This window comes from Gorilla gorilla, chromosome 14, assembly GCF_029281585.2.
Source record: "Gorilla gorilla gorilla isolate KB3781 chromosome 14, NHGRI_mGorGor1-v2.1_pri, whole genome shotgun sequence".
NCBI classification, from domain to species: Eukaryota; Metazoa; Chordata; class Mammalia; order Primates; family Hominidae; genus Gorilla; species Gorilla gorilla.
In genome coordinates this window covers 39,665,362-39,677,539 of record NC_073238.2, presented here as the reverse complement: position 1 = coordinate 39,677,539, position 12,178 = coordinate 39,665,362, and the positions used below count along the sequence as shown (strand labels likewise).

Here is a 12,178-nt window from a genome sequence, read left to right as displayed (position 1 = left end):
GCCATGTTGCCCAGGCTGGTTTCGAACTTCTGAGCTCAGGCAATCCGAAAAAAAATTTTTTTTAAGTAAAACTAGATTGTGATAATATTGTACAACTTTGTGAATACACTAAAAACTACTGAATTTTACTTCAAATGGGTGAACTGTAATGGTATGTGAATTATATCTCAATAAAATGTGGTTTTTTTTTAAAAAAAGAGTGAGTTGCATAATTGGAACTTAGAAGTATTTAATTCACTATACCTGGTAAATTTTATTTTGCACCGACTTTTCCTACTCTGTGAGTTTTCCACCAGTGCCTTCTATACATTGAATTAGTGGTCTGCTTCCCAGTTCCTCTAAATACTCCGAGGATCTGGTATATGAGCCATTAGATTGTCCTTAAACACCAAACGCAAGTTTTATTTCCTTAATTCTAAACATCTTGATCAAACCTACTCTAAGCTTAATGTGCTTTTCTTGAATAATGGGATTTACAAAATGAGAATTAGAAATTCCTTAAAGGTAGATATTTGTTGATTCAAGGACTGCTCAGAACTGTATTTTTCTTCCTATTTCATTGGTTTCTGTAACACTGGGTTTTCGAAATTCAGTTAAAACCTGTGATTTGTTGCCTGAAAGAGAAAAATTGTTTAGACTGTATTATGACAATAGTTAATATTTATTGCATCTTAGCTTACACCAGGAATATATTTAAGCACCTTACATAAGCTAACCCATTTTAATCTTCACAGTCAACCTATAAGATGGATTCTTATCTTCATTTTACTAATGAGGCACAAAGATGTTAAATAACTTGCCTAACTAGAGCTACCAAGTGATAAAGCTGAGATTCTAACCCTAGTAGCATGGTTCCAAGGCCTATATGGAGAAAGATCAGCAGGGAGGGTCACTGAAGTAACCCTTTTCCCACTGCATTATTTAATTAATAAACATTAATAGAATCTGGTTAGACCGTAAGCAAAAATAAACCCAAACTAAGACAGGGCTCCTGTCCTGGGATTATGCAGCCTAATATGGGAGACAAAGATACCACCAAATAATAAAAATATAACTTGGTAAGCCTGTATTAGAAGCCTGTATTAACCAGAGTGAAGAGGTACAAACTAACTTTGTCGGGGGGAGTTAGAGAAGGATGAGGAAAGATGATGCTGAAGGGCTAACAGTTACTCCAGACAAAAGAAACAGCCCCTGGTGTGAAAGAGCATAGCGTTCGGGAATGGTCTTGGTGTGGGAAAGTGTCAGAAGGGACTGGTAAAAGTAGAGGCCAGACTATGAGGGGCTTTGTATGTTACGAAAGAGTTTGAAATAAAGAGCACCAATGAGTATCGGCTTGACATGACCCTGTTTGTGAAGATAACTGTAGGAGCTCTGATGATGAACAAGGGTAGACAAAGAAAGCAGGGATACCAAGTAGGAAAGTGCTTTAACAATTGATATGAGGCAAAAAGAAGCAAATTAAATTATCTGTAATTTATTTCTCTTTTAGACATATAAGCCATATTTGGTCCCAGAACCACGGTCTGCACCGTCTAAAGCAGCATAGTCTAACAGAAATATAATGCGAGCCACATATATAACTTTAAATTTTATACTAGCCAGGTGTGATGGTGTGTGCCTGTAATCCTAGCTACTTGGGAGGCTAAGGTGGAAAGATTACTTATCCCAGGAGTTCAAGACCAGCCTAGGCAATGTAACAAGACCCTCCTATCTCAAAATAATAATAATACATTTTATACTAACCACATTAAAACAAGGAAACAAACATTTTGAAATAGACTTAATATATTTCAACATGTCATCAATACAAAATCATTAACAAAATATTTGGCATTTTTCATACTGTTCAAAATCCAGTGTGAATTTTATACCTAAAGAATTTTCAATTTGAATGCTAAATTTCCTTTGAAATTTAATTTGCATTTAAATTTTATAAATTTTACAATTGACAATGTAGACTCATATACTCAAGTTTTTCCAAACACACTTAAATGTTGCCCAATATTTGAATGGTGTGTCAGTTTTTAAATTTAAATAGATAAAAATTAAAGTTAAAAGTTCAGTTCCTCAATCACACCTACCACACATGGCCAGTGGTTACCACTGTGGACAGTGCAGACTGCACTGCTTCTCAACCAAGGGAGAACGACTTGCCAGACACTCCCTTGTTGGATTATAATAGATGTCCACAAAATATGTTTATTATCAGGATTTAAAAAGGAAGAATTTCTCGTTCTAAATCAACTGCAAGTAAAACATGGTATAGAGGAGTAGAAATTCTCGACACCAGAAGGAGTAAATGCTCAGCACATTATTGCCTTTGGCTAAGTTACTAAAACAAGAGTATTGCTCTTTAGATCGATCCTTGTTTGGCTAATTGAGAAGATGTAAACAATGATTTGAAAGAATTTTTATTAATGCACCTATAAAAACATCTACAAAAACAAGCTCCATTATGGCCTTCTGTTAGCTGTATATGGAGTAGACTCTTAAAACACAGCCCCACTACAAAACACCTGAAAATAATGAGGGCAATTTTTAAAAACATCTTTTAGATGCATAGCTGAATTAGCCAAAAAGTAAATCCTTGGAAGCCAAAAATGAAGTGAAAGTGTGAAAATGTTGGAGCACTGAGACTTGTGGTTGCTAACAAAGACATCGAGGTTATAACCCTGCTCAGGAGGCAAGCCGAGGCCCAGCAGCCTGTGGAGATTTACTTATTGTACCCCAGGTAAATTCTCCCCTTCTTCCTTACCAGTGCTGGTTTTAGCTGAGTGCAGGACACCTAGCAAAAGACATTCCCCAGACCTACTTGCAGCTATGTGACTAGGTGCTGGCCAATGTGGTATAAGCAGAAGTATGCAACTGCTGGCTCATACTCCTGAAAGGAAAGGTATTCTCTTCACTCATTCCTTCTGCCCATGAGCTGGAATGCAAATACAGGTTGAGAATCCCTAACTTGAAATGCTTCAAAATCTGAAACTTGAGTGCCAACATGAAGCCACAAATGGAAAATTCCACATCTGACCTCATGTGAAGGGTCAGTCAATACTATATTTCACACAAAAAATTATTTAAAATATTGTATAATATTACCCTCATGCTATGTGTATAAAAAACATAAATGAATTTCATGTTTAAACTTGGATCCCATCCCCAAGATGTCATTATGTATATGAAAATATTCTAAAATCTGAAATACTTCTTGTCCCAAGCATTTGAGATAAGGGATACATACAAACCTCCTCTGGAGGGTGAAGTGTTAGTTGCTTTTTATTTTGAACCCCTTTATGTTGTTCAAATTTAACATTTTAAATACATGGTTCTTTAAACTTGTAAACACTTCATAAAATATAAACCATATTCATATTTATTCCTCAAAGCCACCTATTTTCTTGATTCCCTCAGGCCAAATTAATCTCATATACTCGAGAATTTTTCTTGTATCTTTTTTTTTTTTTTTTTTTTGAGATGGAGTTTTGCTCTTGTTGCCCAGGCTGGAGTGCAATGGCGCAATCTCTGCTCACTGCAACCTCCGCCTCCTGGGTTCAAGCGATTCTCCTGCCTCAGCCTCCCGAGTAGCTGAGATTATAGGCATGTGCCACCACACCTGGCTAATTTTTGTATTTTTAGTAGAGACAGGGTTTCTCCATGTTGGTCAGGTTGGTCTTCAACTCCCGACCTCAGGTGATCTGCCCACCTCAGCCTCCCAAAGTGCTGGGATTACAGGCATGAGCACCACGCCTGGCCTTCTTGTATCCCTTTAACTTAAGAAAGCCCACTTTATATCATTAATTTATGTAAAGTTAAAAGCCTACATAGACTCTACATAGACTGCCTGGGTTTGAATTCTGGCCCATTCGCTTGCTAGTTGAGTGGTGATATTATTTAACCACTGTGCCTGTTTTCTCACCTGTAAAAAAAAAGGAACAACACTACCCAGCTCACAGGATTGAGGACTAAATGAGTTAACGTATGGCAGCTCATAAGAGTAGATCCTGGCCCCTGCTTAGCACTGTTAGCTACTGAGTATAGACAATATCCTACCCATATGTATTTATATTCCTAAATTCCCAGCAGTGGATCACACAAATTATTAAGGAATGTTTACTGAATTAAACTGACTTGCTTCCCAGGGGATTAAAAGAGGGGTGGTGATGACAAGAAAGGAGTTCTCCCCAAGTTAATTCTGCAGCACACTTGTCAGCAATGAAACCTTTGTAAGCCTGGTAGGTTTTTTGTTTCCATTAGCTGACAAATAGACTAGGTAGAAAAAACAAACGCAATAGACTAGGTAGAAAAAACAAACGCATTCTACTGAATGAATGGGAAAAAGGCAAAAACCATTCTGGGCCACAATCAATTTTTCCATTAATCCCTACTCTCTCCTATGTATGTTGCGGCCTCTCATTCTTGCCTGTCTCCCTGGTTCTCTTGAGCTTTTTAAAGGGCCAGTTGATCTGTACCAGCAAGTCTCACTTGGTCTGAGCATGTGGTGCTCTTTTGAGTCACAGGGGAGTCATACAAGCCTTCCAGGAAGGGTTTTCTTGTTAAACTTCTCTTTGACAGTTCCTAAAATTCAAATAGTCAAAATGGCTCTGCTTACCTTTTCCAAGGTGGACAGACCCCCCCACCGCCCCCATCATCCAGTTGCTGGGATGATGCTTTTCTCCATAAACCTCTTCATAGGGAACCAGCAAGAAAAGGTCAAAGATGGACTGCACAAGTCCAGCTCTTGCTTCTTTATAACGCTCTTTACACCACAGATAGTATTCCCTCTCCTTTTAAATCACATAGACCTAGGTACTTACTTTACTTTGCCCTGATCTAATCTATCACATACTTGTAGTTTCCCCCATATGAACTGTGTAATCACATTACCTTCAGTGCCTTTCAGTTAGTCATGAAAATCAGCACGCTAATCCTTGATCAGAGACAGGCAGTAAAATATTGTGCTTTGGAATTAAACAGGTCTGGGTTTAAAACCCAGCCCTATGACTTAGCTATGCGACCTCAAGTAAGTTGCTTAACCTTAGCCTCAGTTCCTTCATCTATAAATTGGGTATTTCTGCTTTACACAGTTAATATTCAGACTAAACATGGTCAAGTATATAAAATGCCGAGTGGTACCCAGGACAGACCATGCACCCAATAAATAGGGATGTGATGTAAGAGGCAAAGAGGACTTTGTGCATGAGATTTAAGTTAGGTATGCCAACTCAGACTTCCCAGGACACTGGCTCATGTGAGCAAGGCCCAGAATCCTGTGACTGAATAAGCCTGTCTTGGTGTGTGCTTCAAAAAGTGTGGCAAAGTCAGCCTTATTCACAGAAAAGGTAGGACATTAACTCAGATTTACTACATCATCATCAGAAAGGACAGGAAATAACTGGTTGTAATAATGTTAATGACCTCATACCTACTACAGGATAAAAATTTGCACTCAATTCAAATCAAGATGGTTAGTAAAAATAATCAAACAAGAATCTAATAAAAACTTTGCTAAAAGAACAAAAGACCCAACAGATGCATATATCATGCTGTGCTTATTGTTGTCAATTTCCCCCAGGACATATTTTGTGTAAATCCAATAAAAATCTCAGAATTTTTAAAGAAAAATCAAACTCAATAAAATAGACACTAAAGTTCATCTTAAAGACTAAGTGTCCTAGAATAGCCTCCCCACACAAAAACAAACAAAAAGGCTAAGACAAAGCAGCTTCCTATCAGGTATAAAAATAAAGCATCCGGCTACAATGATTAAGGCAGTGGGGTATTGGTGCAGGAAGACCTAATGCTTCTTAGGTGTCAGGGGTTACACTATCCAAATGCTTTAGATTATATTATTAATATAACCACCCATGTATATCATCCTTATTTTCTGGAGGATGAAGCTGAAGTCTAGAAGTTACATAACTTGCTTAAGATCACACATGGTCAAGGCGGGATTCTGAACACAGCTGACTAGACATATCTCTCAGGAAAAATATTAATACCTATTATCCACAGAGGTCCTACAAATCATTAAGAAAAAACCCTAATTTGGTATAAAAATTGTCAAAGGATATAATAAGCAATTACATTAACATACAAATAGCTGATACATATTAAAAAGGTTGACCTCACAAAGACTTACAATTAGGATTACAATTAACTGGGATCACAAAGAATACTAGGAAATGGATATACATGCTGGTAGGAGTATATATTTGTATAGCATTTTGGGAAGGCAATGTGACATTAAAACACACAATTTATATGACTTTTCAGCAATTTATTTCCAGAATCAACCCCGAAGAAACTGAAATAGTCAAATGAACCTAACCATCCATAACAGAGAATAGTTGGTGTGTGTGTGTGTGTGTTGTGTGTGTATATATAAAATATATATGTGGAATACTACACAGCCACTAAAAAGGAATGGATGAATTGGCTGGGCATGGTAGCTCACGCCTATAATCTCAGCACTTTGGGAGGCCGAGGCGGGCAGATCACCTGAGGTCAGGAGTTTGAGACCAGGCTGGCCAACATGGTAAAATACATCTCTACTAAAATCTCTACTAAAAATACAAAAATTAGCCAGGCGTAATCATGCCTGCAATCCCAGCTACTCGGGAGGCTGAGGGAGAACTGCTTGAACCCAGGAGGCAGAGGCTGCAGTGAGCCGAGATGGCATCAGCCTGGGCGACAAGAGTGAAACTCCACCTCAAAAAAAAAAAAAGGAATGAATTAATGGCATTTGCAGCCTGGATGGGATTGGAGACTATTACTCTGAGAAGAAACTGCACATGTATACATATGTAACTAACCTGCACATTGTGCACATGTACCCTAAAACTTAAAGTATAATAATAAATTTAAATAAATAAATAAAAATTTTAAAAAAAACCTCAGGAATGGAAAACCAAACATCCTATGTTCTCTAAGTGGGAGCTAAGCTATGAGGATACAAAGGCATTAAGAATGATACAATGGACTATGGGAACTTAAGAGGGGAAGGGGTGGGAAGAGGGTGAGGGATAAAAGGCTACAAACTGGGTCAGTGCATACTGCTCAGGTGATGGGTGTACCAAAATCTCACAAATTACCACTAAAGAACTTACTCATGCAACCAAATACCACCTGTTCACCAATAATCTATGGAAATAAAAAAAATTTTTAAAAATTACATTTCCTAAAAAAACCATACAATAGTTGGAACAGATCATTGTACACCCATTCTATGGGACAGTATGTAAAAAGTAAATCTATATAGACACAGAAAGATGCTGATGATATACCAATAGAAGGGAAAAAGAACAAGTCCAGAACACAAACTTTTTAACCTATTTGTTAAAAAAGTAAAGAGGGATCCAAGAGAATAAAATGTGATAAAAAATCAGAGAGAATATAAAAGAAAAAGAAAAGAGAAGTAACATTTATATATTCTTTTAAGACATATTTAAAAGGGTCTACAAGGATACATATCAAACCATTAGACTGCACACTAGGAAATGGAAGGGAATTAGGGCCCAAAAGTTCAAAGGGATTTTTCCTTTTTTACTCAATATTATTCTTTATAACTAAAAATGTTCACTGTTTTTGTCATTTTGAGAAGACAAAAGCAAGTGAGAAATAATTTACTATCTTATGTTCACCCTTCTGTTTAAAAAAGAGCAAGATGTATAAACCAATGAAGGGAATATACTAAAACCCAACCGGAGACTAAAAGAGCAATAATAAGAAAAATTACATATTAAGAACAGCTACTGACACCTATAAAGAATCAAAGCAACTGACACAATAAATTTTATTGTTTCCATAATAATGGGCTCTGGACAAAGACAATGGAGACAATGACAACACATTTAAACTCCTATAACAAATTAATCTGTTACAAATTTCCAGTGGCTCAACATATTAAAATGCAAAATATATAAAGAAAAAAACAAGAAATATAAATATTCAGATTTTTGCAGTACAATGAAATGTCTTTTAAAAAAAGTTTGTTGTAATTGTGTATGTAATTCTGACAGTAATTCAAAACACAAAATCACACATTTTCCCTAACTTCCCATGATCTGGATCTGGGAACTGCAATATTACAGAAATATGCAAAAATAAGTTTAGTGCTCAGAGATAAATAATTTTCCTTATTTCAATGCATCAATGCGCAAAAATTTCAATTCAAAAAAGCCAACCACTGCTATATGCAGATAAATAAAACATTTGACAACACTTTTATAATCAAACCCAACATTATACAAAAAATATGTGTGGCACACGCACATACGTGTGCATATGTGTATGCAATGCCTATTTTAGAAAAAAGGTGTCTTGATGAAAATGATTTTGAAAATAGTCACTGACACACATTATATACAAAACCTTTTATATAAAAAATTAAACTATTTTCAATGAAATTCCATGTTCACATCCTATCTGAAAACTGCAATTGAATCATAAATAGGTCTACTAACGAAATCATGGCTAAGGCAGTTCTCTTTCCAAGGGTTTTCTTTTATATCCACCTGATGTCACTAATACTAATGTAGTCAAATATACAGATGCAACCTGACATGCCTATGCGTTATTACCTGGAGCTCTGTTCACTGTTATAATGGGAGAATTTACAGTTGCTACAAAGAATATTTTTCTTTTTTAAAATATACTGGTTTCTCTATTCCAAATTAAGCACTTACCTAAGACATTAAGAGGCTGAGAAGCCACTCCATTTGGTGTCAATATCAATAGCCCTATAAGAAAGAACTCTGTACTGGAATAGCTAGAAAAGTTCTCACTAAAGTGAGAACTTTAGTGCATCCTTCACCTGCATAGAATCAGTTTGGCTAATAGCTCTTTGCCCCAGAACACCAGTCTGGAGTTCAAATAGGCTCCTGAAAGTTCATCTCAGATAAGAAAAAAACATCTCACAGAAGCAATGTAAGGACACACAGGATAATAAAATGGTTAAAATCTGTTTGATGAGTCTTACAGCATTCCTCATTTGGAGGAGCTGCTATAGGTTAAGGTGGAAACAAAAATGGAAAAGACCAGGGGCAATAAAGTTGAGTTGGCCAAGTATTTACGCCAGTAACCATTTCTGTAAGTCTTTAAGCAAACAACTGCAATGACCTGGTACCTCTAGCTCATCATTCTACAAGCACTGAGGATATGAAGCTTAAAAGGTGAAAACTTGAATACCCTTAGAAAAGGGGAACAGTCTGAGGCAAAAGTTGTAGGCCTGTAAATATATATTTTATTTTATTTTCATCTTTTTTGAGACGGAGTTTTGCTCTTGTTGCCCAGGCTGGAGAGCAGTGGTGCGATCTCGGCTCACTGCAACCTCCACCTCCCGGCTTCAAGTGATTCTCGTGCCTCAGCCTCCCGAGTAGCTGGGATTATAGGTACCCGCCACTATGCCCAGCTAATTTTTGTATTTTTCGTAGAGATGGGGTTTCACCATGTCAGGCTGGTCTCAAACTCCTGACCTCAGGTGATCCGCCTGCCTCGGCCTCCCAAAGTGCTGGGATTACAGGCGTGAGCCACCACGCCTGGCGTAAATATGTATTTTATATGCACACACAACTGTGTGTATTATTCTGTATATATTTACATACATATTCACAAGATGCCCTGCAGTATAATTCAAAAGGCCTTTAACAAGGAACAAATTGATTCTAGTATAGGCCCTAGAGTTCAAACCACCTGTATAAGAAACAAATGTGCATGTATTCACATAATGTAAACCTCATCAACAAAAACACTAGGTTAAATAGTAAGTTTTAGGTTAATGGTTTCTAACCATTACCAATCAGTGATGTAATCAGAACATTTCTTACACTGAGAATCAAATTAAAAAGAAAACACAACTGGACTTTAAATTCACAAGAAAAAAGATGTTCAGTATGGCAAACATGAAGAAAGTTCAAATTCCAGAGTAGGGAAAAATATCAAAACTTTATAAATCTCCTGGGATGCAATTTAATTACTGCATCATTAGAAAAATAGACTCATAGAATGAACGGTGCTGCTATGGATTCTCTCAACACATCAACCCATGTTTATCTTTTTCCTCTTTTGTTTCCAGCTGGAGGTTTCTTCAACTGAAGGAGTTGTCCTCCTGTTCCAAAACCTGCAGAGGCAGGATTGGACACCCCAAAAGTCAAACCAGCTGATGCCGTGATGCCAGGATTGCTGAAGTTAAACCCAGATGTACTTGAGCTGCCAAAGCCTTATGTTTAGGGAAAAAAATATTCATATCAGAAGTTGAATTCCAAAAACAAATATAAAAACAGGGAGGAGCAGTAAATTTCTATCTAAAAGAATACATAATCTGTAAGAATAGCAAATATATTAAAGCCCTAAATTTCTAACATGAAATTTTAACAGGAAAATAATTTAGCTAACAACTTAAGCGGCACCCTGAAAGAGAGTGTAGTGATGCAGGCCAAAAGAGAAACCTTAGCACAAATTACTAAAATCTATAGAAACTTCAAGTTGCCAGAAACTTTCCTGTTAATTAAATATGTCAAGGTGCCTTCCTCCTTAGACCCACCAAAAACATTTTATCAACATGTAGAAGAGAGACATTCACATATCTGGACCTACCCTTGCAATCCCAAGTCCTCCAGGAAAGCTTCAACCCACAATGTTCAAGACAATGAACAAACAAAAGAGCAGTACTTACTGTTTTGATTTTATAAGAGCTTTTGCAAAATTAAGATCTAGTACTACTACTGCCTAGTTAACTAATACAATATTTCAATTATAATCCTGATAACATGGAATCCTATTATTATCTTCCTCCACTGGAACTGCTGATTTTAAACGCTACTTAATTCCTTCAAATTCTCTAAATTTAACACATCTTTCACAGTATTATGTCATTACATTAGATATGGTATTTGTCCCTAAGCACTGCACATTAAAACAAGCCATATTTACCAATATAAATGCAAAAGTAGATGAAATTTGGAATTTTTCATAAGAAGAGTCAAAAAATTATACCTATTTCAAAAATGAACAAGAAACTAAATTAATAATCATTTGTAAGACTGTGGTATTCTTAAAACCAGAGGGACCCTGGAATAGAAATCATTCTCCAGGATGAATTATGACAAAAACCTTAAACTTTCACAATGATGGGTTCCTTTTTGTAATAATGAAGAAAATTATTTAACCATGAAGTTAGTCACTAGAGTTCAAATGAATCTCTGAGTTAGAAGATGTAATTAATTATTAAATCAAACTAAGAAGTCTTGTTAGAAGTATTTTACAAACCTGCCCTTTAGTTTATGAGAGAGATAAAGTAAAATGATTAGTTAGGCTTGCACACTTCATCCAGGGAGTAAAAACTGAATCAGGGAGGGAACTTCTTGGGTTACTGGAAATAACAACACATACTTTTAAATTAAATAATTTACACCTTTAAATTTGCCTGAAATCCAGGCAGAAACACACAAACCTGCACTAAGACTTCCTGAGGGTTTATTTGTTGTTCCAAATCCAAATGTGGAGGCCCCTGTGGTGCTGCATCCAAAACCAGAGCTAGTTCCAAATCCTAGTGGAAGGGTAATAGAAAAATATACAATGGCACATAAAACACAGGTTAAAGGATATGGACAAGTACAACCGAAAATCATCAGAGGTCTAACAGATACAGTGCTGAAAAACATGGCCTTATTAAGGAAATCTGCTTACTCCTTTGCATGAGACTTTTAGAAGCACTAGACTAATTCTGAAATAAAACGTTTGTATCTATTTAGACTGTTTGTGACCCATCAATTTTTAAAGAACAAGGCCATAAAAAAGAAATTAGTATTTTCTCTTCTAAATGTGCTAGAAAATTTTACCCACCATTCAAGTATGATTTTAGTCAGTTATAACCATTTCCACTTTAGGGGTATTTCATTTCACAAAAAAAGGACTAAATACATTAATAAGCATGACATGCACTACAATGTAAACACTAAATACTACAAGGTTATTTTACTCTGCTCTTTCCCAAAACATTTTTAATTAAGAATCTGAACCGCTGAAAAACTCTGCATAACTACATAATCAAGCACTTTAAATCTACTCAGTAACAGTAGATTCCTGCCATACTACCAGCCAGTTTAACAGTGAAAAATTGGTGGTGAGAAGATCATGGTTTTTCTCTTAACAATACTATCTTCATCATTTAAAAAAAGAAGTA

General features: G+C 36.2%; 1 protein-coding gene across 3 annotated transcripts in view; it reads right to left on the bottom strand.

Annotated features, from left to right (window-relative positions):
• Window positions 1–212: 212 nt before the first annotated feature.
• NUP58 (nucleoporin 58) overlaps window positions 213–12,178 on the bottom strand; it is a 49,072-nt gene continuing 37,106 nt past the window's right edge. For 2 of the 3 annotated variants that reach the window (XM_004054276.5, XM_004054277.5), the window contains 2 exons: window positions 11,447–11,542; window positions 7,761–10,213 (listed from right to left, as the gene is read on the bottom strand). In XM_004054276.5, coding sequence (XP_004054324.3) covers window positions 10,044–10,213; window positions 11,447–11,542 — 266 coding nt within the window. In that variant the 3' untranslated portion in view covers window positions 7,761–10,043. Of the gene's footprint in view, window positions 615–7,760; window positions 10,214–11,446; window positions 11,543–12,178 lie in introns of those variants that run through there. The other variant, XM_019039827.4, reaches the window with a different exon arrangement.